The 27,074-nt window shown below is 48.2% G+C and overlaps 3 protein-coding genes, 1 long non-coding RNA gene and 9 other non-coding genes across 21 annotated transcripts in view; 1 reads left to right on the forward strand and 12 right to left on the reverse strand.

Moving 5' to 3' along the window:
* The window catches only part of STX5 (syntaxin 5), a 28,461-nt gene extending 25,918 nt beyond the window's left edge, over positions 1-2,543 (reverse strand). The window contains 5 exon segments of the mRNA XM_029207676.1: positions 34-104; positions 223-278; positions 444-514; positions 1,512-1,613; positions 1,615-2,543. Of these exon segments, the coding sequence (XP_029063509.1) occupies positions 34-104; positions 223-278; positions 444-514; positions 1,512-1,613; positions 1,615-1,737 (423 nt within the window). The 5' untranslated portion in view covers positions 1,738-2,543.
* Positions 2,544-3,451: 908 nt separating this feature from the next.
* WDR74 (WD repeat domain 74) lies at positions 3,452-10,823 on the reverse strand. 7 transcript variants are annotated; one of them, XR_003791544.1, is made up of 13 exons: positions 9,620-10,823; positions 9,336-9,517; positions 8,604-8,710; positions 8,397-8,518; positions 6,552-6,627; positions 6,268-6,414; positions 5,987-6,088; positions 4,799-4,899; positions 4,661-4,716; positions 4,356-4,471; positions 4,082-4,227; positions 3,941-3,997; positions 3,622-3,675 (listed from the first exon to the last, which is right to left on the reverse strand). XR_003791544.1 is itself a non-coding variant. In XM_029209076.1 (12 exons), exons 1-12 carry the CDS (start codon positions 9,649-9,651, stop codon positions 3,496-3,498), a joined length of 1,308 nt encoding a protein of 435 aa, XP_029064909.1. In that variant the 5' UTR covers positions 9,652-10,745; the 3' UTR covers positions 3,458-3,495. The 7 variants fall into 7 exon arrangements, 5 of the variants coding, with proteins under 5 accessions (XP_029064911.1, XP_029064910.1, XP_029064909.1 ...); XM_029209076.1 differs by lacking the exon at positions 4,356-4,471 and having other exon boundaries at positions 3,458-3,675; positions 9,620-10,745; XR_003791543.1 differs by having other exon boundaries at positions 3,620-3,675; positions 4,082-4,471.
* Positions 10,824-10,872: 49 nt separating this feature from the next.
* LOC114887840 lies at positions 10,873-11,063 on the reverse strand. The gene has a single exon (XR_003791604.1). It is a non-coding gene; the product is annotated as a U2 spliceosomal RNA (small nuclear RNA).
* A 5,544-nt stretch (positions 11,064-16,607) lies between these two features.
* On the reverse strand, positions 16,608-20,306 carry LOC114887797. 3 transcript variants are annotated; one of them, XR_003791585.1, is made up of 12 exons: positions 20,235-20,306; positions 19,829-19,878; positions 19,472-19,558; positions 19,197-19,247; positions 18,951-19,092; positions 18,810-18,844; positions 18,403-18,451; positions 18,075-18,129; positions 17,860-17,894; positions 17,177-17,643; positions 16,905-16,934; positions 16,608-16,725 (listed from the first exon to the last, which is right to left on the reverse strand). It is a non-coding gene; the product is annotated as an uncharacterized LOC114887797 (long non-coding RNA). The 3 variants fall into 3 exon arrangements; XR_003791586.1 differs by having other exon boundaries at positions 18,951-19,115; XR_003791587.1 differs by lacking the exon at positions 18,951-19,092.
* Positions 17,012-17,137, reverse strand: LOC114887894. The gene has a single exon (XR_003791651.1). It is a non-coding gene; the product is annotated as a small nucleolar RNA SNORD22 (small nucleolar RNA).
* LOC114887893 lies at positions 17,402-17,470 on the reverse strand. The gene has a single exon (XR_003791650.1). It is a non-coding gene; the product is annotated as a small nucleolar RNA SNORD31 (small nucleolar RNA).
* LOC114887892 lies at positions 17,721-17,790 on the reverse strand. The gene has a single exon (XR_003791649.1). It is a non-coding gene; the product is annotated as a small nucleolar RNA SNORD30 (small nucleolar RNA).
* Positions 17,963-18,029, reverse strand: LOC114887888. Its single transcript, XR_003791645.1, has one exon. It is a non-coding gene; the product is annotated as a small nucleolar RNA SNORD29 (small nucleolar RNA).
* LOC114887897 lies at positions 18,236-18,362 on the reverse strand. Its single transcript, XR_003791653.1, has one exon. It is a non-coding gene; the product is annotated as a small nucleolar RNA SNORD22 (small nucleolar RNA).
* LOC114887889 lies at positions 18,914-18,988 on the reverse strand. The gene has a single exon (XR_003791646.1). It is a non-coding gene; the product is annotated as a small nucleolar RNA SNORD28 (small nucleolar RNA).
* On the reverse strand, positions 19,320-19,391 carry LOC114887890. Its single transcript, XR_003791647.1, has one exon. It is a non-coding gene; the product is annotated as a small nucleolar RNA SNORD27 (small nucleolar RNA).
* LOC114887891 lies at positions 19,674-19,749 on the reverse strand. Its single transcript, XR_003791648.1, has one exon. It is a non-coding gene; the product is annotated as a small nucleolar RNA SNORD26 (small nucleolar RNA).
* Positions 20,307-20,489: 183 nt separating the features above from the next.
* Positions 20,490-27,074, forward strand: part of SLC3A2 (solute carrier family 3 member 2) — a 44,930-nt gene continuing 38,345 nt past the window's right edge. Inside the window, exon 1 of the mRNA XM_029209142.1 lies at positions 20,490-20,783. Coding sequence (XP_029064975.1) covers positions 20,672-20,783 — 112 coding nt within the window. The 5' untranslated portion in view covers positions 20,490-20,671. The remainder of the gene's footprint in view (positions 20,784-27,074) is intronic.

Raw genomic sequence — 27,074 nt, forward strand, 5'->3', positions numbered from 1 at the left:
AATGCTGGGCTCTCCCGATCGCTAGTCGCTCACCTGTTTGATAATATAAGTTAGCTCCTCAATTTCCACTGCTTTATCATCAAAGAGGGACTTGCGCTTTGCCACTGCAGAGACAAACAAGAAGTCACGACAGGTGAGGCTGAAGACCAGGCTCAGGGAGTATGGTTCCTCCGCCCTCCCGGGTTCACTGCCCCAGTTCTGAAAGGCCCCGAGAACACTCACAGATTGTCAGCTTCTCCAGCTTGGCAAATGTGTTGCTGAGGTCTTTCCCAATGCGCCTGCAAACGAGCATTAATGGGAACACTGCGGGAAGGGAAGGAGAGGGCCTTTCCCACATTAGCACCAGCACAACCAATCCCAGTCCTCACGGCCAAGGTCACCACAGGCAAGGCTACCTCTCCTCAGACACTGGTCATCCCACCACATAACTTCTCTCAACTCACTTGGCCATGAGGGTGAATTCACTGCGCTGCCGGACAGCACGCAGAGTTGGCTTGTTTGTCTGGATTCCATTCTGAAAAGCAACGTCAAGAGGTAAAACTTTAGTTTTCCCTCCCCATTTCCAGCTTTCACTGTTCCTCAGGTGTCTACTAAACTCACCCTCTAACACTAGTGGCATCCTCCACCAGACGGTCCATACAGGTAGACCTGGGTTCAAATCTAGGTGCCACCTCTTACTACATGGGGGGCTTGGGGCAAGTTGCTTAAACCATTCTGAATCTCTACTTCCTCTTCTGTAAAATGAAGACAATCCACACACCTCTTGTTCTTGCTAAGATTAAAAAACCTAAGGGTTGTAAATTATTTTAGCCAAATACCAGGTCCATTCTAAGCACTAAATAAATGGTAACTAGTATTACCATTCTATTCCTCCAATCCAGGAATCAGAGAGGATAAATGTAAAACTCTTGGAGATCGTACAGAAGAGAAGCTAACAAGAGCTGACCAGTAAAAATATTTTAAATTACATTTATTCAGGTTCCACTTGGATTCAGAAAGTCTGGACCAAGACAAATCTAATTTTTAAAAAAGCACTCCAAAGTGGTTTTGATTAAAACTACTTATTTAGAAACCTTCCTTCATTTTACAGATACAAAACCTGAGATCCAACTAGATTAACTTCTGTGTTGTCACAGAGCAAACTTGGTAAAATTATACTGGAACTAGAACTCAAAGTGCTTGTCTCTGAGCTAAAAGCTCTTTCGAGAACCTGTTCCTTATCCAAACGAAATATACTTGCAGCCACCTCTTGCGCTGAGATATTCCTTCCAGAATAGCAACCCTACGCTCAGGGAATTCCTGATTTAAAAAAAAAAAAAGCCTAGATCCTTACCTCTAGATTAGCTAGCCCACCTCTTCTCTGTTGCTTGGTAGATCCTACCACCCTCCCCAAGCTGGACCAGTTCTCCATCGGGCTCCCCCAAGAATTACTTCAACCAACGATGCTGGAGCACCGCCTCTCCCAGGTCTGAGTATGAGTCACTCTTGCCTTTCCCACTCCAGGTCCTTACCTGACGGCTCTGCAGGGACTTGCAGGCAGACAGGAACTCCTGGGTCCGATCCCGGCAGGACATGGTGTCGGGAAGGGGAGGGACCAGGGCCACTGGGGGGGGGCAGAGGGGCGATGTCGCTGCTGCTACTGCCAGCAGTTGCAGGGGACAGGACCTGTGTCTTTGAGAGACCCAGGTAGACACCCTGATCCGTGTTCTTAGACCCGTAGCGTTTCCGCGGGATCATTGAGACGCATAACCTTGGACTGTGGTGGAGGGGAGAGTGTCATTCCCCAGGCAGCCTCCTTCCCCACAAGTCCCCCCCAACCAGCAGATCCTCGGGGCCCCTTTGCACTTGGCACGGACTTTCGCGCCCGAAGCCACCCGCAGATCCTGGGGCCGACCCGCAGCGGGAAGGACCCCGCTTCTTCTCTGGCCCAAGCCGTCCGGCTCCTCAGACTCTTCTTCCAACTTGGTTCTGGCGGCCAGAGCGCGGGCCGGGGCCCTGAAGTAGAGGCAGGGCCAGAGCCAGGTCCTGTGGCTCCGAAGCTCCAGTCCGGCCCATGCAACTGCCCTAGGCCCTAAGTGGGCCCTCTCGTATCCACGGGTTCCTCCGACTCGTCAGGGAGAAACGCTGACGGACCTCCTGAGAGGGACACACTTCGGTGGGCGGAGGGGGGAAATCTCTAGGTGTTTATTTGAAGCAGGAAGTACCACCCTCGCCTCGCCTAAGTCCCACCGTCTGGAGGACTGCAACCACTGATTAGCTAAGGCCGACGTCTTTCTCAACAGGGGCTTTCCTGATTGGACGGCGACGTATTCGCTCACTTCGAGCCGGGCCGGCAGGACTTGCCCGCTTGCCTCTGGTTCCCTTCCCCCCAGCCCGCGCCGTCCCCGGAAAGAGCTGCCCAGAGCAGACACTGCGGTCAGACCCCTCTTAGAGCGTGTCCTACCTCCTCTCTGCCGCCTGGCGCCGCCGCCGCCCCTGCCACAATCTCCCGGGTCGTCACCGCCTTCTCCCCGGGAACCGAAGCCGCCGAAACCCGACCAAAGACTAGAAGCCGCCACGTCACCCACACATAACCCCACCCCCGGTGACGAGCGGGCGGTGCCACGCCTTTTCAAGCCCGGCGACCCGAGAGACGCGCCCCTCCACCCAAACGCTAATGCAACTCCGCTCTCCCATTGGCTAGGCCGCAACCGTGGCTCCGCCCCCAAGGAACGGGAGCCTGGGGCCCAAGGGAATGGGCCAGCCTCGGGGGAGGAGCCTTAAAGAGCCCGCAGCCCTGGTGGTGCCCGCGCCTTGTGTGCGCAAAGTGAGCCTTGGAGGCACAAGCTCTCAGGCAGGTACAAGTTAGAAACTTTATTCTCCGGAGGGAGGCTGGGGCGGACTGAGAACAGGGCTGGGGTCACCCCTTCTCCGGCTCCTCCTGGATCCCCTCCCGGTTGCACTCCTGGAACGTACACGCCTGCTTTGGATTTTGGACTGATTGCCTCTTGTTTGACCGCGAGGAGCCCCGACGGCTGAACAGGGAGATCCGCCGCCACAGCACAGTGATCAGAAGCCTTTCGTGCGACCTGAGATTCCGGTTTTCCGCCGAGTCTGCATCGACCCCTTCCTTGCCTGCGAGGATGCGAGGCCGCTGAGCTCTATCCTCCCCAGTCCAACCTCCGGGTGGTCCATCCCGCACTCCCGGCTCCATGGGCACCCTTGTGTGTCTCCGGTCCCACCTTCCTGAACTTCCTATGACCCGGCCTCCTTGGCCTGCTCACCCGAAGTCTGAAAGTCCTTGCCTTGGCAGCAGCCCATGGCGCCACGCGCGGCCCCCGCACTCGGTTCCGCCCACGCCAGCCCGCCGACTCCCGGCCCTGCTTTTGTGACAGCAGATACCCCCCATCACCCCAGCTCAGGGAGCAGCCGCCACTCTTTCCTTTCTGCCAACACAAAAGGCTCAGGGTCGTGGTACGTATTAAGCTGTTTATTTACAACGTGAGCACAAGCTCTTCAGGAGCTGGTGGACCCAGGCCTCTTCTTCTTTCTCTGTCTGGTTTGGAGGGCGCCTTGGGACTGCTCCAAATCGGGGAGTTTCCGCTTGGCAGCTGCCTCCAAGGAGGCCCAGAGTTCATCTGTCTCTGTGTCTTCTGAGGGCACCTTGTTGGGCTCTTGAGGCTCGTGGGGTTCATCCTGGTGAGTGGGAGAAGAGCTTAGGAGTCAGACCCACAGGGAAGGGGAATAATTCCTCCAGGCACCACCCCTTTTATTTCCTGCTCCTGGAAACCATGTCCATCCATGTGCCTCTTTCACCCTTGGCAGTGACTCTTTTAGGACTACACTTGGCAGATGGATGGACAGTCCCAGGTCTGAGTTCCAGCTGCTTCCCTTTCCTCTTCACAGGGAAGTCCTCACACCTGTGCCCTTAGCTCCCACATTCCCAGACCCAACTGCTTACCTCCCAGTTATCCCTGCCTGACAACAGGAGGCAGTTCAGTTGAGATTTGAGGTAAACCTGCAAAAGATGAGGGACCTTAACGGGCCAAGCCTGCAGAAATAGAAACATGAATCCAGGGAACAGGAGGCAGCAGGCTCTCACCTTATGGTCCAGGCCCCGTGGATTCCGGATCCTGTGTACCCTCAAGACTCTGTCCAAGCCACAGGAGGCTAGAAGGGGCTTTGAAGGGTGGCACTGCAACCCTCGGACGCTGCCCGCCAGCCCCTTCAGACAGACCAGTAGGCGCCCTAGAGAAGGCGGTAGGAATCAGTGCTAGCTGGCCAGCCAACAACCATTTATTGAGTGTTTACTGTTCATATCACTTTATGTTTCAACATTTAATCCTCGTTTAACATAACGCTGAGATGGCAGTTACCATTAATATCTCCATTTTTCACGTGAAGGAACTAAGGCACGGAATTGACAAAGTAATTTGTCTAAGGTCACACAGCTTATGGCAGAACCAGGATTTGAACACGGGCAATCTGGCACCTGAAAGAGGGCTCAACAGCTCCACTGCACCCCGTCAGAGGGAATCCTGCCCTTCCTCCCCCCCCCCTCCCCCCCCCCACAAGGCCCCCTTGCCCGCTCACCCCTCCCCCTCCCGCAAGGCTCCCTAGTCCGCCCACCCCTCCCCCTCCCGCAAGGCTCCCTAGTCCGCTCACCCCCTAGTCCACTCACCCTGCCGAAGGTCAATTTCTGCCAGCTGCCCATGAGTGTTCCCCACAATCACCGAACTGAGGAGATCAGAGGCACATGGGGTCAGCAGGGGCCCCCTGGAGTCCTTCCCAAGCCCCACTTTGCCCTCTAAACACTCACTTGCCCCCAGGAGTGAGAGTCATGGCTGTCAGTGGGTACTCTCCGTAGGTGGCCTCGAGGACCGGCCTGCGCTGGGGGGAGGCTGGATCATAGACACGGACCTGGAGGAAGGCTGAAGCATCACCAACAGTACCTGCACTCCACATATGCCCTCTGGCTCCTCCACATCTTCATCCCCTCCTCATACACTGCTTTGTTTACAACCCACTCTTTCAGAGAAACTCTCATTTGAAATGCACTCCTCTTCTCTGTGTGTTGGGGGGTAGAGGAGAGACAGCTGCTAAGGAGCATGAACATACAGGGCTGAGGAGAGAGGTCCCCCAGCCTGGAGGCGGCAGCATTCCCATGGTCTGCATGCATGAGCATTCCATCCCCCCGTACTCCCCTCTTGGGATGGAAAAGCAAGTCAGTCCAACTGTCAAGAGTTGCTGAATTTCAAGCAGAGAAAGACGTTAAGTCTCAACAGGGAAGAGAGAGGAAGCCCTCATATGTGTTCTGAGCAGAGGCGTCTCACCAATAGCAGACTTCAATATGTAGGAGCAAAGGAAACAGGGCAAATACAGCCACCCAGGTCTTAGAGCTTCACATAAGACCAGCTGGGAATTCCCTGGCAGTCAGTGGTTAGGACTCTGCGCTTCCACTGTAGGGGACACGGGTTTGATCCCTGGTTGGGGAAGTAAGATCCCGCATGCAGCGCAGGGCAGTCAAAAAAGAAAAGAGAGAGAGAGACCCACTGAAAAGATCCCCATGTGGACCTTTCCCGTAAAGCTGAGGAGCTGAGGCCAGTTAGTAGAGAGTCAGGCTTGGGTCCGAAAGCAAATCAGAGGCTGCATCAGGACCAGAACTCAGTTCTCTTGATACCCAGCTCACGTCTTCTCATGACACCTGAACCATGTGATTCTACTATGAAGGGGACACTCCCTTCTTTTCTCTTCCAGGTGGGAGGAAAAGGAAGAATCACAGTTCAGGGAACTCCTTCCTAGAATGTAGTAAGAGAAGATCACCGGCTCAACCATTGGGCTGGAACAGACGGGGGAAGTCATCCCTCTTCTGGGAGCTCAGGGATGGAAGAAGGATGGCAAGCAGGGCGGCTGTGCCGAATGGTGGGGACCGAGCCTGCACAGCAAGGCTGTTTCTCCAGGAGGCTGCTTAAGCCCAGAAAGAGATAGGGGTGGGGTGGTGCCTCACCTGGTGGTACCCGGTACAGGTGACGAGCTTCTGTGACTCAGGGAGGAACTGTATGTCCTGGTCCCAGATGGGAACCCGCAGGTCGAGCCAATCATTCCGTACCTGGTAGGGTGGGTAGATGGGGGACAGGGCTGTGGAGGGCTCAGTGTGCCCCTTCCTCCTGCCTTCTACCATTGTCCCCTAAAGCCCAGCTGGTCTCTGACATAGTGGCCTCAGACTCCCTGGACCTCGGAACCAGCCCCTCCCTGCCCCCCATCACCTCTCCACCCCGCATCACTCACGTTCTTGGCCCTGAACACAGGCTCCTCAGAGCCCTGCAGGTCCCACACCTTCAGAGCATTCTCCTTCCCACCTGTGGCAACCATGTGGGGTCGCGCTGGGTCTTGGCGCATCCTACACACCCCAGGGCCCACCCTCAATTCCAAGAGCTGAAAAGAATGGAAGGTGCGAGGGGAGATGAGAGTCGGTTCCAGATCCTTACTCCTCCTCCCGCAAAGCCTTCATCTGGCTCCTACCCTGGGCCCCACCTCCCCCAACCATCAGGATCAGGCCAGGGGAGCCTCACAGGGTCAGAGGATGCCTCCTTGTCATTGTCATGCCAGACTCGAAGAATCCCAGAATCCACACATGTGATGAGGGTGCTGCCGGCAAAGGGAGGATAGAGTTAGGGTTAAAAAAAGGAGCAGGGTTGTTCTCTGGCCCCAGTCGACCCACGCCCAAATTCATATGAACTAGACTCCCTCCTACCAGCCCTGTTCCTTTTTTAAAAAATATTTATTTATTTGGTTGCCCCGGGTCTTAGTTGCAGCAGGCGGGCTCCTTAGTTGCAGTTCGCAGGCTCCTTTGTTGAGGCGTGTGAACTGCCAGTTGAGGCATGCACGTGGGATCTAGCTCCCCGACCAGGGATTGAACCCCGGCCTCCTGCACACAGGCCTGAACGTCCTGTGAGCATCAAGTCCTATCCACTGTGCCACCAGGGAGGTCCCATACCAGTCCTGCTCCTAAGGAAGCCTCTAGGTTACTCGGGTCTGGGCAGGGCTTGATGGCTGTTACTTAATTTCCTCAACAAGGTAAGGGTTTACCAGTCTCATAAATGAGGAAACTGAAGCTCTGAGAAATTAAAAGATTTGCCACTCAGCTATAAATGTCAGCACCAGAGCTGGAAATCAAGTCTGATACTCCAAAACAGAGAGCCTTTGCTATTCCACAGCTACGTCTGGGGCACCTGGCCCTGCTAGTCTTTCTGAACCTTGAGTCAGTCACCAGAGGTCAGGATCAGTAGCTCTGAAAGGATTGAAATGGGACTGTTCTGGATTTAGTGTTTGGCCAAAACCAAACACCAGCTTCTTCCCTCAAGTTCCCTGTTCGGGGTTCCAATCTCTCCCTCAAAGTATGCGTCCCATGAAGCCCAAGCAAGTCTCTCCCCAGTATCGGCACAGTTCAAGCTTATACTCTTTCTCATATCTGCCCACCCTTCCCAACTCGGTTCAGACTCTAGGCTTGCCTGGGCTGTGGCAACAGTCTCCCAACTGCTTTCTCTCCAATCCATCCTCCACATTCCTGCAGGCTCATAGCTGTGACCACAGCATTTCCTGCTCAAAAACCAGTAACTCCCCACCAGCTACAGAAGTGCAGATCTCTCGGCCTGGCACTTAAAGCCCTTTACCTTTAGTCCCAACCTACCTTGCCTATCTCATATTAAAATGCTTCCTCACAAATAATAGGAAAAAAAATAAAAAGGAAAAACGTTGCCTCGGCTTCAACCTTCAAATGCTATTTATCGTCCTTGTGATGTACCCTGTAGCCTAACACCAATCCTTGGCCTCTGCTCAGGAAGGAGCTTCTTTCTAGAATGCCCTTATTCCTTTCTCTACATTTCAAAATTCTACCCGTGCTTCAAGGGCCAGTTCCAACTTCTCACCCCCACAAAGCCTTCTCCACCTCACCTGTCAGAATTAACATCACCAAACCTACACAGTCTGCTCACAGCCTCTTTCTTCATCTTCGGAAGGAAGCTAGGCCTGCAACCTAGCACTTTCCTATCTTTTACTCTGGGAGCTTCACGACCTTGTTGGTGGTTGTTAGCCCCCACTGAAAAACATACTCGAAACTTATTAAATGACGGGCTCAGGGTCATCCAAAAGATTATGGAGCCAAAAGAAAACCCTGTAGGCTGCAAACTGTATGAAGGCAGGTACTGCGTCTGGTTGACCTGAAGCCCTTGCATTTCGCCCAATGCCTGTATACAACCCAGTAGGTGTTCAGTTAATGTTTGTTATAGGAATGAATGAACTTCGGCAGGACAAAGGCCCCTGTCACCTCAAGGTTGATCGCCATTATTCGGCCGTCCTACGGGAACCTCAAAGCTCTCCCTACGACCTGAGCGTTTCAGCAAGGGGCTCGGTCTTACCCGTCGACTTGGGCGAGGCCTCGGAATATGCCCTCCCCTCCGGAGCAGTGCCTCTGACCCTGGAACCTGCCCTCCTCGGTGCTGAAGTGCTTCACTGTCCCATCCGCACAGCCCACCAGGATCTGCGAGCAGAGGAGGGCAGAATGGCGAGAAGAGGGAGGCGGCCGTGCCCCAGGCCCCTCGCTCCGCCTGCCAGCGGCTGCGCACCTGAGTCTCGCCGCCCGCGCCCCAACACAGGGCGCTCACTGCCTCCTCGCGCCGCGGCTGTCCCGACGGCGTGAAGTTGGCCGCTTGTTTGCGCTGAAGGTTCACGCCTGTGGAACACGGACCTTAGTCGCGCCAGTGTCCCCAAACGGCGACCCCCACCCCTGGTTCCCGCCCCCGCCCCCCACCTTTCAGGATGCCGGTGTCGGTGCCGACCCACACATGATTCCAGCGTGCTGCCGCAGCAGCCATAGCTGAGTCCCGGAACCTACGGCTCGCACTTCCGGCGCAGCAGCTGCGTCACCAGCGCGCGCGGAGTCGGACCCAGTGGAATGCGGTTTCCGGGAGTTAAACCGCAACAGTTAAAAAAACAAAAAATCCCTTTGCGCGCCAGTTGCTTTCGCTTTTACATCTCCAGAAACCTGGAGATGTTTCTTGTGGAGATCTGAACAGTAACTTGACCATTTTACACTTCGAGTGAAGCGTATCCTAACTGAACCGCGATGCCGGGTCTAGGCATCCGTAGTCCGTTTTCCTACCCCAAAGCATCAATATTTCCTGTACCAGACAAGGTAAGAGACCATTTCAGAAATGATTGAAACGCTAGTGAAGCGGCGGGCTTCAACTTCGAGTATGAAAAGACAAAAAGGGGACTTCTGTGGTGGCGCAATAATCAAACAACCGCCTGTCAATGCAGGGACACAGGTTTGAACCCTACGCCGGGAAAATTCCTACCGGCTATGGAGCAACTAAGCTCGTGTGCCGCAACTATTGAGTCTGCGCTCTGGAGTCCGCGTGCCACCACTACTGAAGTCCGCCGCCTGAAGCCCGTGCTCAGCAACAAAAGAAACCTGCGCAATGCGAAGGCCCCGCACCACAACGAAGAGTAGTTGCCGCTCGCAGCAACGGATAAAAACCTGCGTGCAGCAATGAAAACCCAAAGCAGCGTAAAAGAAAAATAATTAAAGAAGGAAAACACAACACGAATAGTGTTTGGGAAAACGAAGAGACACTCTTACGTATATCCTTTTGGAAAAGTAAGGTAGGGCATTGCTCTCCCTCACGTTGAGGTTTGGTGATCGTAAAAATCAACTCACAAAAAAAAATAAATAAAAAAATAAATAAACTCACAGTGAAAAAACTGCAGAATTAACAACATTTCTCCTCAGAATAAAATGCAACTTACAAAATAACATAACGATTCCCTTTCTGGAGTGACGTACGGAGAAGTGTTTCCTGAAATCAAAGCCTTTCAGAAATTTTGCTGTTTTAAACTACGTCGGTAAGAATAAAGCACCCCACTGTGGCCCGGCAGATTTGACTCCTGAAGAGAGAAGCAATCTTTGTTTTCGATTCCGGTAGAGAACTGGCGGTAGGAGTGCGGAGAGTAACATTTCACCCTTGCTCTTGGCTTTGCATTACCGAGAAAAGAACACTCTCAATCTAGTTCAATCCAGGCCAAAAGTCGGTGCTCGGATTCCTCCATTTTGTACGGAACTTACTGGAGTACTTACTATTCTTTCTGATGGCTTTTTAAAAACTTGCTTTATTTTTGATTGCGTTGCATCTCCACTCCTGCACGCGGACGGCAAGCGAGAATTATTCTTTGTTGTGAGGGTGGTGTGCGGCCTTCTCATCGCTGTAGTTGCTCTTGCTATGGAGTATGAACTACAGGCGACGCGATTCAACAGTTCCGGCGTTAAAACAAAATCTTTGTGGGGAGATTTGCGCGGATTAAGACTCAAACCCGCGTCAGCGGCGGTAGATTTATACTACTGCAATGACAGAAGCACCGAAAACAGTTTAAAGAATAATCGCAGTTGTCTCATGATGGTGGTTCCTCCACGGGTTTCCTGCGATACACTTCATGGAATGCAAAACAGAATCTCTCATAAACACGAGTTCTTAAAAAAAAAAAAAACAAGCACCTCAGAATTTTTGTAACTATGCACATTTTGTTGGTTCTCTCGTATTTTTCGGGAGAATTTAGAGCTTTTGCTGAAAGGACTTCAAACAGTATCATCGATTTCATATTTTGCACAGCAGCTAACGGACGTACGGAAAATAGTGTATGATCCCAGCTTAAAAAAGGCGTATGTGATATCTACTACAGAACCATACGAATCACAAATTTTAACTAGCAAACAGATTTCATAACAACTAGGTAAATACTGAAACTGTAACCTTTATAAAAAGCTTTTCTGTATTCTGAACAGCAAAGTACTTGAATTATTATGTTCTTTTTTTTTAACAGCCAAGAGTTTCCCCCGAAGGGGAGTGCACCGTTCCTGGAGGTACTGCAATACCAGGTCGATGCGTGGAGTGGACGGAGCAAGCTCCTATTCCATCTCCTAATTCCAAAAATCCATTTAATATATTGTCCTCGGATAGAGGACGTATCAGATATTAAACTGATAAGAACAGATACTACACTTGATCTTAGCCAAAAGGCCGAGAAGCGATACCGGTAAGTTTCGCTGCCGGGCAGCGTTACTCTTGCTATAGCTTTTACGGTTGTGGTGACTTTTATGGCCTAACCATTAGACTTTTCTTAATGTGTAATCTTGCTTAAAACCAATTCTTCATTATTTTTGCTTCATAATGATAACTAAATTTTTGGAAATAGACCTTAAACAAGGTTTTTACTGCTTCGCCTTCCTGCTCAAGCTCTGTGTGTTTTGCATAAACCCGCCCCTCTGCTCTTTCACTTTCTGGGGATTGGTCCACATAACTAGACGTGATATCAATGGCCGCGTCGTACTTTTGCTCAGAGACTGTGGCGTCCGTCTCCATCCTTAAGGCTTTTAGGCGCTCCCTAGGGGCGGCAGGGCGGTAGTGTTCGTTAGTCTGTGGAAGAAGATGCAGGGCGGAGCCCTTCTCCCGGACATTTACTTGGGAAGGCCGCGGTTCCCGAGCACAGACTTCGGAGTTCAAAGAACCGAGTTGGAATCCATGCTTGCCAGTTCCTGATTTGGTGACTCGAGGCATGTTGCTTAGGCTCCCGTCTTCTCCTCTTTTAAATGGAGGAATTAATAACCTGCATTTAAGCGGTGGTTGTGAGAACTGAGGACACGCTGCTCTCGGCCCAGAGGTGACAGTGGAAGTTGGCTTATAGCCTGTGTTCCCCTCTCATCCTGGGGCTCCCGGCTCCCTTCTGCCCCTCCCGCCTCCTCGGCTTGTAACATCCACCCCCACCCCACTTATATCTTGCCCTTTGTACCATCCATCACCCACCGTCGGCCCCACAGCCGAGAAAAGATGGCCTGAGAAAGACGTTTCGGAGCCGCCTGATTCATAAACCCAGGGACCTGCGGTGGGAGTAGGGGTGAGGCAATGTAGGTCAAATTTAAAAGAATTGGTACTTTAGAGGCTCACAGCATAGCCCAGCTGTATGAAAGGGATTAATATCAGACTCTGGCTGAGAACGGGACTTGAAGTCCTGTTTGCTTGGAAACTGTGTTAATCTGAACGCGGAACGTTCTGTTCGAAACCCCCTTAACTGAGCTCTACAGCTGTTTATGTGTCAAAGTGACCGGCCTGGCTGAGATTCTTCAGGCAAGAGTGGGATGTTCTATTCTCACTGATATGATTTCAACTAGCAAAGTCTGATAATCTATGATTTTAGAGAATATGGTTTCTTACAATGTGTCCCTGTGAATAAACAGAAGCAGTTTCTACAAGCTCCCAAAATAAATCCAGAATCTCCAGGGAGGGGCCAAATTAAGGGGATGTGGTAGGCAGAATAATGCCCCTACATGCCCATGTCCTAATTCGTAGAATCTCTCATTATGTTACCTTACATGGCAGGCAAAGTGTACTTTGCAGATATGATTAAATTAAGAGTTTTGAGAAGGAGAGATCGTTCTGGATTATCTGGTGGGCTCCATGTACGTAATCACAAAGATCACAGAGGGAGACAGGAGACACAGTGTCAGAGTGATGATCTGATGAGCCATCACTGGCTTTGAAGATGGAAGGGAGTCATCAGTCAAGGAATGGAGGTGGCCTCTAGAAGCTAGAAAAGGCAGGAAAACATTCTCCCTTGGAGCCTCTAGAAAGAAATGCAGCCCTGTTAACACACCTTGATTTTAGCCCATTGAGACCCATTTAGGACTTATGACCTCCAAAACTGTAAGATAATATATTTTTTTGTTTTAAGCCACCAAGTTTGTGGTAACTTGTTACAGCAGCAATAAAAAACAAAACAAAACAAACAACTAATACAGAAGCAAAAGCAAAATTCAATTTCTTTCAATTCTAACCTTCTCTAAATTCTGCAAGACCCAACCTGGGGCAGGCCACAGCCCCCTGGTGGAGCAGGCTTCAGTCTGTCCAGGCAGGCTGCAGCCAAGCATCCTGAATGCACAGATCTCTTGGCGGGCTTCTCCCTGTCGGGTCAGGTCCTCCTCTGAAGCAAAGGCAGGTGGGGAGAGCTCTGTCACTCTCTTCTACTGTGACCCCCGCCCCTTGCTGCGGGGGTACAGGAGGCTGATAGTGAGGACCCCACAGGAACTTGGAGGTCTATTTATTCACGGAGAGGCCATTTGTCCATTTGTTTACGCTTTTTGAGCAGATACCCTACAATGATGAGCAAAATCAGACATGGACCTTGCCTTCATGATGTTTAAGGTTTACTGGGGAAAAGTGAGAGAAGGCTCCTGTGAGCCTCCAGGCAAGAGATGAAAGTGGCTTAGGGGGTGGGGTTGGGGTGGCTGTGGTGGCAGAGATGGAGAGAAGTGGAAGAAGTCACAAAGAGTCACTGGCTTTGATAACAAGCAAAGCAAGGCCAAGGGAATATTCTTTCCATGTGGGTGCATTTAAATTTTGTAAGTTAATGTTTTATTTTCATGAAAATGGTATAAATTGTCAAAGTAGTGTTCAAAGGTTTATAACAACAACTCTCCCCAATTTACAACCCCCTTTTAACTCTTTTTTTTTTTTTTTGGCCGCACCTACAGTGGAAGCTCGGAGTCTTAACCACTGGACCGCCAGGGAACCCCCATATTTATAAATTAATTGAACAATTTTAGACTTTTTTTTGGTGCTCTTGAGAGGAAGATGTTATAAACTTAAAAACCAACATAATATGAAGCAGGTTGAAGAAATGCTTAGTCAGTGAAGAGGTGTTTAATTTTTATTGTATCACCCAACCCTTCTGAGAATCTGTTGAAGCTTTTCCCAAATAAATGCATAGTTGCCTTATACAATTTTGCATACAATTTCCGAGGAGATTCTTAGAGCCCCCTAAAGCCTGTTCACTAACCTACAAGTTAACAACCACAGCCCAAAAAAGATAGGAGGACCTGTCTGAAGGCATCCAAACACCTAAAAAGAGGCCACATCAACTGGAGGAACAGGATCTGGAGGTCCTGGAAGGCCCTGTAGGCAGGCCCACAGAGAGATAGCCTCGGCTCCCGGACTTAAGACTGGCTCCTCTGGGCCTACATCCCCTTGTGGCAACTCTGGGTTGGAGTCGGGCCAGAAAAGAGGGACCAGCTGACCTCTTGATCACCAACCCTACCCTCTTTGCTGATTTTATTAGCTCCCTGACTCCTAGGAATTCAAAATTTCTGTTCCTATTTACACTCTCTGCTGAAATGATCTTATCCAGTGCCCTGGCTTTCCCTCTCATCCGTCACCTGGTGATGACTGATTCCCAGCCTGACTAGTCTATGGTTTCATGCACGATTCCAGGTGCTTTATATGTATTAATAACATTAATAGAATAAGTAGTACTATCATCTTCCCTCTTTTACAGATGGAGAAACTGAGGCACAGCAGGTTAGGTGATGTAATTTTTTTTTTTAAGATTTTTTTGACGTGGACTTCCCTGGTGGCGCAGTGGTTAAGAATCCGCCTGCCAATGCAGGGGACACAGGTTCGAGCCCTGGTCTGGGAAGATCCCACATGCCGCGGAGCAACTAAGCCCATGAGCCACAACTACTGAGCCTGAGCTCTAGAGCCCGAGACACAACTACTGAGCCCGCATGCCACAACTACTGAAGCCCGCGTGCCTAGAGCCCGTGCTCCACAACGAGAAGCCACTGCATGAGGAGCCCAGGCACCACAATGAAGAGTAGCCCCCGCTCGCCGCAACTAGAGAAGGCCCACACGCAGCAATTAAAACCCAACACAGCCAAAAATAAATAAATTTTAAAAAGAAAGATTTTTTGACGTGGACAATTTTTCATTTTTTTATTTTTTATTTTTTACGGTATGCGGGCCTCTCACTGTTGTGGCCTCTCCCGTTGCGGAGCACAGGCTCCGGACGCGCAGGCTCAGCGGCCATGGCTCACGGGCCCAGCCGCTCCGCGGCATGTGGGATCTTCCCGGACCGGGGCACGAACCCGTGTCCCCTGCATCGGCAGGCGGACTCTCAACCACTGCGCCACCATGGGAAGCCCATGTGGACCATTTTTTTAAGTCTTTATTGAATTTGTTACAATATTGCTTGTTTTATGTTTTGGTTTTTTGGCCGCGAGGCATGTGATATTATAGCTCCCCAACCAGGGATCAAGCTTTTTTTGGCTGCGTTGGGTCTTCGTTTCAGCGCACGGGCTTTCTCTAGTTGCGGCGAGCAGGGGCTACTTTTCGTTGCCGTTGCCGTGCTCGGGCTTCTCATTGTGGTGGCTCCTCTTGTTGCTGAGCACGGGCTCTAGGCTCACGGGCTTACTTGCTCCGTGGCGTCCCGGACCAGGACTTGAACCCGTGTCCCCTGCATTGGCAGGAGGATTCTTAAACCACTGCGCCACCAGGGAAGGCCGACTCCTATTCTTTGTCGGCATTTATCTCAGGGTGCCTGAAAACTCAGCACTATTGACATTTTGTTTGGGGAGTTGGGGCTGTCCTATTAATTGTAGGGTGTTTAGCAGCATCCTTGGCCTCTACCCACTAGATAGTAGTATAGCCTACCCACCACCCCCCACAAAAAACTGACAACCAGAAGTGTCTCCAGACATTTTTTAATGTTCCCCAGGGGGCAAAATCACGCCTGGTTGAGAACCACTCTGCTATTTCAAATAACCTTGTTTGTTGGCTCTCATTCTGCCTCCTCCTCTTCCTCTAGAATGTAACCAAACATCAGTCAGCAAAAGCAAGAGCAGGGCCTTGGCTCTCCCAGCAAGTACACTGCTATGTTTGGGATGGAGCAACATGTTGGCACTGCTGACACTTACTGAAGTGGGGAGACTGGAGAGGAACGACATGGAATCAAGGTCTGAATGTCTGACTGGTTATCAGGTCAGGGGCAGGTTGCAGAAGTCCAGGCTAGAAATATCATAGACTGAGTCGTCATTGTATGGAAGGACTATGAGGGTCCCCCTCATTTTGGAGCTCTCCCCCATTTCTCCAGATTGTCCCAGACTCATTTCTTTCATCTCTTAAGTAACTGGGCCTTAATTTGAATTCCTATTTGCCACATGGTGATAATATTGCTTGAGGAAGGCTTCATTATCTACAAAACACCTCTCATGGTGCTCTCTTCCCTCGGGTTTACAGGTCAGCACTGCAGGCTCTCTTACTGCTTGCAGTGCCTCATTCTGGGTTTGTCCTCTGCTGTTCCTCCCACCTTTAAATACAGGTGCTTCCCCAGGCTTCCTTGGTGTGCCTTCTCTTACTTGGACCAACCCTTTCATTCTTGTGGCTATAATTACTATGTTGACCATTCTTATTACTGTATGGCTACGATTTAATTAGCAAAAATGCATTTTCTTTCAGTTAAATTGCCTTTTACTTTACTATACTCCTGACACAACACGTATTTTATTGAGAAAGTTTTAGGGCACAGCTAAAGGTTAAAGGGTCACCCAAAACCAGCAAACATTCATATAGAACTCCTCAGCAAAGTACAGAGAGAAGGAAAAACTCCTTAAAGGTGTAAGAAGGCTCCCTGGGTTAGACAATTCAGCATTCGGCAAACTGCCAAGCTTAAACAGGGTAAAGCCAGTAACAATCTTTCTGGGATTATCTCCTTCTGTCCAGCTAGACCCACTCAAACACAGGAATCAGTGAAGGTTTAAAAAAACAAAAAGTTTTATTTAGAAAGGCTAAAATGATTGTATGCTAATTTGAACAGGTAGGTTGTATAAGAAAATTCCATTTTTGATATCCTTTGAGAGTTGGACTCCTGTAGAGAGAAAAAAAAAAGTTGAGTTTTCTTACCATATGGAAAAGTATATACCACATGGGTTTAGAAGGGCTATCCTTTAAACCAGCTAACATTAAAAGGACTGCTTCCAGATACTTTTCTATTTATCATGGTTAGTCTATTAAATATGTAACATAAGTACATGAATAGATACTTACCATTATGTGTGCTTTGTTCTTTCTTCAGACCTGAAGGAAAAAAAAAACACAACCGATTTTCAACCAGTAATTTATTCCCTCCTTTGCCTTGTTTAGAAATTCTTATGATCCCTCAGACAGTTCCTTCTGGAACAAGCTTTCCTCTTCTCCCCCAGCCAGCCCCAGTGGGTTCACCTTTACAGGCTCTGGGACTAGGACAGGAAGTAAGACATGTGAATATTTCTTCACTGGGAAATTTTAACTTGACCCACCTTGTGTTTACATTTACTCACCTCTTAACTTCAGACTGGAGTTGAACAGAAATATGGCTTACTCCTTTCCCCTGCGAAAGAACGATTGGGAACTAAGTCTCTAAACCACCCCGAGACAAAAGGCACATCTATGTAGGTCTCAACAGACATTTTGATAGAAACCACCACCTAGTCCACAAAGCTTCCTATTGGCTATAAAGCCCACCCAACTTCCCACTATTGTCACCTTTCACTCCAAGGCAAACTCACAGCTCAGAAAATACCTTTCAGTCATAGTGATCAGACTGGGGCGGTACTGAACTCATCACTGGTGAGTGGAAATCTGTCACAGGTGGTTCACAAATGGCCAAAGACAAACTTTGGATTAAACAAGTAATGTCTGCACAGCTATCCAAAGTGCCACAAAAAACCCTGGCAAATTCTATATAGTAGCCACAGATGACAGATTTACCTCAATTCATTCTCAGGCTCCAGACAAGGAATTGGACCTAAAACAAAAACAGGACTGAATCAGTAAGCTTAATTCCTGCATTAAAAGTTGTTCCCACCTAAGCTATGGTTCCTAGAAAATCAGATTTCCGAGTCTCAACAGCAAATCGTCAGCCGAACGAGATTCCATGTAAGTCATCATACAGACATGCCGAAAAAGGCATTTTTTCCTACTCAATACACTGTATGCACCAACGCATATGAAAAACACTCACCTTTGAGCAAACAAGCAGGTAACTGGCAATGGTACCTAGGGAAGGATAAAGCTGTGAGTGATACAAGCTCCTTACAGACAGTATCCCACTGCTGTCTTCTCCAGTTTCTCAGGTGTTCAAGTCTTCTCATTATTTAAGTCATAGTGAGCTAGTCTGATTCATCATAGAAACTGCTTACTTGGTGATATATGCCATACAGACATTAATCAACTAACCTTTCAACTCGGGAGGCTTTCCAGGAGTAATACAGGAACAAGGAACAAGCTGCTCCTGAATGAGAACGTCATGTAATTAGCAACATACCCAGAATTATTCCAGCTGGGGTTAATGGATAAACCAAGAAAAGCTAAGCAAGTGATATCCGCGGGCATTTGCTGCACCCCAGACACTTCCTTATGGAACAAGCTTTCATCCCCTCTCCCCGTTAGCCCCAGTGGGTTCACCATTACTGGCTCTGGGGCTAGAACAGGCGTAAGACAGAATGCTTGCTCTCCTCACTGGCACTGCAAACAAGCTACAACCAGAAAGGTTACAAGTACTCACGATTCTCAACTCTTTCCAGGAGTTTGACCCTGAGCAGATCAAGAGGCATCTAGGAAATCAAGAAAAATAAAATAAGGGACTTTCCTGGTGGTCCAGTGTTGAGAATGTGCCTTCCGATGCAGGGGACAATGGTTTGATCCCCGGTAGGGGAACTGACATCCCACATGCCGCGGGGCAACGAGGGCTCTAGAGCCTGCGTGCCACAACTAGGACCCGACACAGCCAAATAAAGAATATTAAAAAAAAAAGAAAGATAAAAGATCAAGAAACATCACTATAAGGAACAAAAGAAACCAAAAAGTTACACGGATCAATCAGGGCTTTTACAACAACACCCCCCCCCAAGCCCAGAGAGTCATCAAGGCTCACATATAACCTAACTTACAACATTGGGAAAAGTAACTTACTGTAAGACAGATGTATACATCACCATGAGGACAACCTGCAAAAGGGCAGCAAATGGTTATTTCAAAACACTAGGATGGAATAAAATTTCTTCATTAACAGAAACTGCCATCAGAACTCTAACATGCTATTAAATGTCGTACCTCACAGAGAATCAGCATTATCATTCAAATCATCTGACAGTGACATGTGGGTGAGGGAAGAGCACACCATCACAAGAACCAACTGTGCCGCTTGCTGGGCTGCCATCTCCCTCCCCAGGAATATCATTCCAAGAGGAACAAGCTGGAAGGAGCAAAAAGGCAACACTGCTCCACTGACCGTTTGCTCTCCTGGTTGTGGGGAACACCAGACAGACTACACCCTAACCCCCCCATTTGCAAAATTACCTGCATTCACCCTGGGAGGCAGCTGAATTCCTTAGGATTGGTGATGAGATGCTGGAGACAGAAAAGGGAGGCATTAGATGTACCTAAGAATAGCCATTCAAGGCCCTTGAGTATTTGGGGCCCACTTCTCAGTAGTAAGATGACATCACTTTTGAGTTCAGGCATATGCTTGTCATTTTACGTTCATCATGGAGTGGCCAGCGCAATCTGAAGCAGCAAGTCCCATCCAGATTCTGTGCCCCTACCCGTAATTGCATAAAGCATCGTATACCCACCTGGAGCATCGCCATAATGCTTGATCCACACAGGGACAGGTCTTGTCCCATCCTCCCACCCATAAGGTCTTTTGATTTAAACCACATCTGGGAAAAAAGAAACAAAGAACACCCTTCACTTCTATGTCTCGTAGCCTAACTGTCCCACGTCAGTCCCTTAACACCTCAGGGCTAAAGAGCCCAAACATTGGCCACAAACAGTGCTACTCAGAATTTTTATGTTTTCTCCACTAATTCATCAGAAAGAGAGAGTTCAACTTTTGAGATCATCCCCGTAGCACATCCCGGTGGACTTCCGTATATCCAACAATTAAACCAAAAAAATAAAGGTGGTAAAGGCACGCCACGAGCACTTACTGTAACGAGAACTCTTTGCTATCCTTTAGTGCTCGACGCGCGCCCGAACCCTGAAGACAAGAGAACATCAGGTCAGCACTGGGCTATCTCGTAAACGCTTTGTTTTCCGGAGCTCAGACTGTGTCGGCCGTGCAAGGCCTGTCTCCTCAGAGTTTCTTATCCTCACGGAGCTCAGTACAGGTCTGTGAAAAGACTCTCATCACAGAGAGGCCCGTCGGCACCGCCCCTCATCGCCATGTTGTCCTTCACAAAGCCCCTGTCGCTTCAAGGCCTCAATGCCATGGCCATGTTTTTCTCTCCCCTGCCCCACGAACCCAATACATGCAAGTGAGAGACGCCAAGGCGCGGGCACGTTCTCGTGGTCATTTTTTTTTTTTTTAAAGTGCAGTCAAACACACACACTTACCGAAATCTGTGGAAGAATGAGACCGAAAGCCTACCGAGAGACGCTTAAGTAGCATCTCGCAGAGGTCCACGGGATTTGGGGGCGGGACTATGACAGGCGCAAGCGCAGAAAGAGAGGGCGTGCGAGCCTGGTGGCTCGTGGGTAAAGATTTCCAGAGGAAGCCCGGGTCGGGTGGGAGGGGGAGGCTGTGCGTTCCCTGACGCGGCGGCGCGAAAGCGGTGCGCATGTGCCTTAGGGGTTGTGCAGGCGCGCCTAACGTGCCGCGGCGGGGACTCTACTGCGGCTGTGGGACTGAGGCGACGAGTTCCCGGTTTCCCGCGGATCCTGGACTGACGCCCCGTCTCGGTCACAGCTGCCTGCCCCCTCTCCCTTCCCTGAGACCCGCCCCCCTTCTTGCGCGCACACACACCCTAAACCCGCGTGCAGGGTCCGACACGATGGACCGCGAACCTCATGAACCCTCGGCCGGCGTCGTCTCGGTTCCACGCCAGCCGCCCAGCGAGCATTCTGGGTCTGGTCCTCAGGGTCCCAGCATGGGGGGCGACTCAGGTACTACCGGGCCCCGGGCCGAGCTCGAGTGGAGGGCCCTTGCGTGGAGCCGTTTCGGGAAAGTGAATCAGGCCGTAGGTGCTTTTGAAATTTTATAACAGTCTTAGGATGTTTTCTCTAACTGGCCACCTCTGTCCTGCTGTCCAGTCCGATTTTACTAGGAGCTTGGCTTGCAGTAGGGCTAATATTAGCTGATATTTGAAGTGCCGCTTTAAGCACATTACGTGAAATGATTATATTTCAGTTCTCCAGATCCCAAAAGAGAGGTTGGTACAGTACACGCATTTTATAGATGAGGGAATCTAGGTGTAAAGACCTCTTGCAGAGCAGCCTCCAGCTCCCACCTGATTGGCGAGGCAGTTCCAGTCACCTGTATACACTTGTTATTGAGGCCAACCAGCATCAATTTATTAATCGTTTGTGGTGAACACCTAGGGTACATGTGCGTTTTAAAAAATTTTTATACATGTACATTTTATAGTCATTTATTAAGCTCTTACTGTGTGCTCTCCTGTATGACCTCACCTAATACTACAACCCTAGGAGGAGATATTAGGTAATGTTAGGGATGAGAAACCTGAGGTCCAGAGAGGTTAATTAACTTGCTCAGTGTTATCCAGCTAAGAAATATCAGAGCCCACGTACAAATCCAGGCAGTCTGATTCCAGAGCCTGCACTTTTTATTTTTTATTTTTGGCTGCATGGGTCTTTGTTGCTGCTCGTGGGCTTTCCTCTGATTGCGGCAAGCGGGCTTCTCATTGCGGTGGCTTCTCTTGTTGAGGAGCACAGGCTCTAGGCACATGGGCTCAGTAGTTGTGGCTCGCAGGCTCTAGAGCGCAGGCTCAGTAATTGTAGCGCACAGGCTTAGTTGCTCCGTAGCATGTGGGATCTTCCCGGGCCAGGGCTCGAACCCATGTCCCCTGGGTTGGCAGGCGGATTCTTAAGCACTGTGCCACCAGGGAAGCCCGAGAGCCTGCACTTTTGATCACTCTGCTTTACTGCTGTCCTCACGCTCTTCTCTGGGAATTTGGCGGGCAAGCAAATACACAGGAAACAAATGGCATGATCCCTGGATACTGTTTCTCAATTGTTTTCATTGTTGTCTTCCCCTCTCCAGGAGCCTTAAAAAGACATTTTCCCCTCTAATCCCAACCATGAAGTTGTAATAACACTGATATACTGTATGTCTCTTTATGTTCCACGGACCTTTGGAGGGCCAGAAACCTTTTTTTTTTCCCCTTTTTTTTAAAATCTAGGGTTTTTTGCCCTCTCCCTGCTCTGCAGGAATCCATTTTCACTCCTTTGGGGGCAGTGTTGTCCTCATGCATGTCCCAGCGTAACACAACAAGTGACAAAACAAGTGTTGAAAGAATTCCAGTATGAACAAAGTTATTATAGATGGAATAAATTCATTTATTCAATAACTATTAAGTGCTTGTGCAAGTACATGATTGGAAAGTTGTAACAAAATGTGTAGAAAATGGAACAGATAAGTTATGGAGAATTCAGAAGGTCCAGAGTAGGCAGATAGGTCTAGGGAGGTTGTGTGTGGGCATGGGAATTGGGGGATGCTTTATGGAGTGCCTGGGCCTTGAAGGTTAGATAAACAGAACCAGGGAGGGAATTGGAGCTGGAAAAGGAAGTGTATGAATATAGTTCATGAAAGATGGGCTGAAGGGGAATCAGAATATAAAATTGGAAAAGATTTCCTGGGGAAGACCGGATGAGGGGGGCCTGGAATGCAAAGCTAAATAATTTGAACTATAGATAAAAATAAACAGTGACAGTTTTTGAGTAGGGAGGTGATTAGAAATTGAGGGCTAAGATAAGGACATTAATTAGATTGTCACAGTAGTTCAAGCAGCAGGTAAGTGGATTCTGTACTAACAAGTGTAATGAAAGGGAAATAGGAGAGGATTTACATCAGAAGTCTTCAACTCATACCTACAGGAATATAGGTAATGCAGTAAGCCGTAGGAACCGGGTGGGGACTCTGGCGATCTAGATAGCTCTGTCTTAGCTCCAGCAGATTGTTGCCTTCCTAGAATACTGTTCTCTGAAAAATCTGATCAAGAGAATCCAGAAATCCAGAATTGTTTATTAATTTGCCCATTGAAAAAGTTGGCATCATCGGGACTTCCCTGGCGGTCCAGTGGTTAAGACTCTGCACTTCCAATGCAGGGGGCGTGGGTTTGATCCCTAGTTGGGGAACTAAGATGCCACGTGCCATGTGGTGCGGCCAAAAAAAAACCCAAAAAACAACAACAACAAAAAAATGTTGGCATCCAGCTTAAAAATTTTAAGCATTTTCTATGAGCCAATCAAAATATGCCTGTGCACCAAGAGTGTGAATTTTCAGCATCTTTTGTAGTGATATAGAATCCACTGGAAAGGGGGGGATGTCAAAAACTGGATATTCTTTTTGTAAGCTGTAAGTGGGTTGAGGGGCTTAAGCACCAAAAAAAAAAAAAAAAAAAAAAAAAACCTATGTTCTTGGCAGTTGGAGATCACGGGCACAACCTTCGCTTAACGTTTAGTCTACCAATATTATTTATCTGTTGAGCATCTACAAGGCACAGGAGATACAACAGGGAACAAAGCAGACAGTCCCCTTATGCTCCCTTGGAGCTTATATTCTGGTGGAAAACACAGACAAATAATATGTCAAGTGCAGTTAAATGCTGTGGTGAAAATTGGACTTCCCTGGTGGTCCAGTGGTTAAAACTCAGCACTTCCACTGCACGGGGCACAGGTTCGATCCCTGGTTGGGGAAATAAGATCCTGCATGCCGTGAGGTGCGGCCAAAACCAAAAAACAAAACAAAACAAAAAAACAAAGCTATGGTGAAAATTAAGTAGGGAAGGAGAGAGGGAGTGCTGGGGCAGAGGGGGAGGAATTGTCATTTCACTCAGAGAGGGACATTTGTGCAGAACTCTGAAAGAAATGGAGGAGAGAGCCATATGAGGTAGAATGCTCCAAGTAGGACTGCAGCACTGGACGGTGCTTACTGATTTATAGGTTGTGGTTAGGATTTTTAAAACACAGCTGGGGAGGTATTATATACGTCAAGGTGAAGTTTGGTGGAAATAATGCAAGTTTCATTACCCATGAAATAAGTGAATGCTGGACATTTTTTCCTTTGAATAATAAGGTTAAAAGAGGATGTTGCACAAGTGAAGAATGTTGTCAAATTAAGTGAAATGTGTGCATGTGTGTGTAAATATATTTGCTAGAATGGTGCAAAAAGGCTGGGGTGTCAAGTAATGGGAAATGAGATAAACAAGTTGAAACAATTGGTGGAGGGTGTTAACATCTATTAAGTGCTTTCCATGACACCTTCCAGGCACTGTACTAACTGCTTTATATATATTACCTCAATTCAAAAAATAGTAGTTTTTCTGGTTACCATCCCCTTTTTACAGATAAGAAAACTGAGTTGTTGTTGTTGTTGTTGTTGTTTTTTATAACATCTCTATTGGGGTATAATTGCTTTACAATGGTGTGTTAGTTTCTGCTTTATAACAAAGTGAATCAGTTATACATATACATATGTTCCCATATCTCCTCCCTCTTGCGTCTCCCTCCCTCCCATCCTCCCATCCTCCCGCCCTCCAGGCGGTCACAAAAGCACCGAGCCGATATCCCTGTGCCATGCGGCTGCTTCCCATGTAAGGTACCTTACGTTTGTTAGTGTATATATGTCCATGCCTCTCTCTCGCCCTGTCACAGCTCACCCTTCCCCCTCCCCATACCTCAAGTCCGTTCTCCAGTAGGTCTGTGTCTTTATTCCTGTCTTACCCCTAGGTTCTTCATGACATTTTTTTTTCTTAAATTCCATAGATATGTGTTAGCATACGGTATTTTGTCTTTTTCTTTCTGACTTACTTCACTCTGTATGACAGACTCTAGGTCTATCCACCTCATTACAAATAGCTCAATTTCGTTTCTTTTTATGGCTGAGTAATATTCCATTGTATATATGTGCCACATCTTCTTTATCCATTCATCCGATGATGGGCACTTAGGTTGTTTCCATCTCCGGGCTGTTGTAAATAGAGCTGCAATGAACATTTTGGTACATGACTCTTTTTGAATTTTGGTTTTCTCAGGGTATATGCCCAGTAGTGGGATTGCTGGGTCATATGGTAGTTCTATTTGTAGTTTTTTAAGGAACCTCCATACTGTTCTCCATAGTGGCTGAACCAATTCACATTCCCACCAGCAGTGCAAGAGTGTTCCCTTTTCTTCACACCCTCTCCAGCATTTATTGTTTCTAGATTTTTTGATGATGGCCATTCTGACTGGTGTGAGATGATATCTCATTGTAGTTTTGATTTGCATTTCTCTAATGATTAATGATGTTGAGCATTCTTTCATGTGTTTTTTGGCAGTCTGTATATCTTCTTTGGAGAAATGCCTATTTAGGTCTTCTGCCCATGTTTGGATTGGGTTGTTTGTTTTTTTGTTATTGAGCTGCATGAGCTGCTTGTAAATTTTGGAGATTAATCCTTTGTCAGTTGCTTCATTTGCAAATATTTTCTCCCATTCTGAGGGTTGTCTTTTGGTCTTCTTTATGGTTTCCTTTGCTGTACAAAAGCTTTGAAGTTTCATTAGGTCCCATTTGTTTATTTTTGTTTTTATTTCCATTTCTCTAGGAGGTGGGTCAGAAAGGATCTTGCTGTGATTTATGTCAGAGAGTGTTCTGCCTATGTTTTCCTCTAAGAGTTTGATAGTTTCTGGCCTTACATTTAGGCCTTTAATCCATTTTGAGCTTATTTTTGTGTATGGTGTTAGGGAGTGATCTAATCTCATACTTTTACATGTACCTGTCCAGTTTTCCCAGCACCACTTATTGAAGAGGCTGTCCTTTCTCCACTGTACATTCCTGCCACCTTTATCAAAGATAAGGTGTCCATATGTGCGTGGGTTTATCTCTGGGCCTTCTATCCTGTTCCACTGATCTTTCTGTTTTTGTGCCAGTACCATACTGTCTTGATTACTGTAGCTTTATAGTATAGTCTGAAGTCAGGGAACCTGATTCCTCCAGCTCCGTTTTTCTTTCTCAAGATTGCTTTGGCTGTTCGGGGTCTTTTGTGTTTCCATACAAATTGTGAAATTTTTTGTTCTAGTTCTGTGAAAAAAGAAAACTGAGTTTTATATAAGTTACTTATCCAAGGATACATAGCTAGTGTGGCAGAGCTGTTATTCAAATCCAGTCTCTACTTTTGACCCTGTTAAGAAAAATTATCCAAAACTTGGAAATAGGCAAAAGTTATTACTAGGTGTCCTTTTGACGTAGAGCAGGCCCACCTAGCTTGGGGATTATCTGGTTTTCCAGGGGGTGTGTACCTTTGTTTGATGTCCTTTTTACTATTGCTTTGGGTATTTTACAATTTGATAAGTTTGCCTTGTAAGACATTAGGTGATTTTATATCTATGTATTAGAATGCAAATTCATATCATTCTTGCCTGGACTCTTTTTTTTTTGCGGTACGCGGGCCTCTCACTGTTGTGGCCTCTACCGTTGCGGAGCACAGGCTACGGACACGCAGGCCCAGTGGCCATGGCTCACAGGCCCAGCCACTTCGGGGCATGTGGGATCTTCCCGGACCGGGGCACGAACCCGTGTCCCCTGCATCGGCAGGCGGACTCTCAACCACTGCGCCACCAGGGAAGCCCCTGATGTCCTTTTTACTATCGCTTTGGATATTTTACAATTTGATAAGTTTGTCTTGTAAGACATTAGGTGATTTTTTGTTTGTTTGTTTTTGACTTTTTTTTTTTTGCGGTACGCGGGCCTGTCACCGTCGTGGCCTCTCCCGTTGCGGAGCACAGGCTCCGGACGCGCAGGCTCAGCGGCCATGGCTCACGGGCCCAGCCGCTCCGCGGCATGTGGGATCTTCCTGGACCGGGGCACGAACCCGTGTCCCCTGCATCGGCAGGCGGACTGTCAACCACTGCGCCACCAGGGAAGCCCTTGCCTGGACTCTTGACTGATGATACTCTTTTTCTAGAATTCTCTATTGAAGCTGTTTTGAATCTTATTCATTCTCTTATTAATTAATAGGTTGAATAAAATATTTGACATGTGTTTACTTTATATTTTTATGAGTCATGTTTTCATTTTTAAAAATTATACTTTAACAACCCCTGTGGTACACTATCTTTTGTTGATCCATTTATTTATTTATTCAAAAAATATTTATTGAGAGTCAGAATTTAAATTCAGGAGGTCTGACTCCCGAATTGGAGCTTTAGACAGTGTGCTAGTGTGGTTCTAACACCCTGCCT

This window comes from Monodon monoceros, unplaced genomic scaffold (assembly GCF_005190385.1).
Source record: "Monodon monoceros isolate NGI ecotype Baffin Bay Population unplaced genomic scaffold, NGI_Narwhal_1 Super_Scaffold_7, whole genome shotgun sequence".
NCBI classification, from domain to species: domain Eukaryota; kingdom Metazoa; phylum Chordata; class Mammalia; order Artiodactyla; family Monodontidae; genus Monodon; species Monodon monoceros.

Coding starts and splice junctions, on each gene's coding strand:
- WDR74 (XM_029209076.1), bottom strand. CDS start 9,651: ATGCCCTACCTTACTTTTCCAAAAGGATATAC. Junction 4,900..5,986: donor CCTGTACCGGGTACCACCAG/GTGAGGCACCAC, acceptor GCCTTCCTCCAG/GTCCGTGTCTATGATCCAGC. Junction 4,717..4,798: donor ACTCTCACTCCTGGGGGCAA/GTGAGTGTTTAG, acceptor TGATCTCCTCAG/TTCGGTGATTGTGGGGAACA.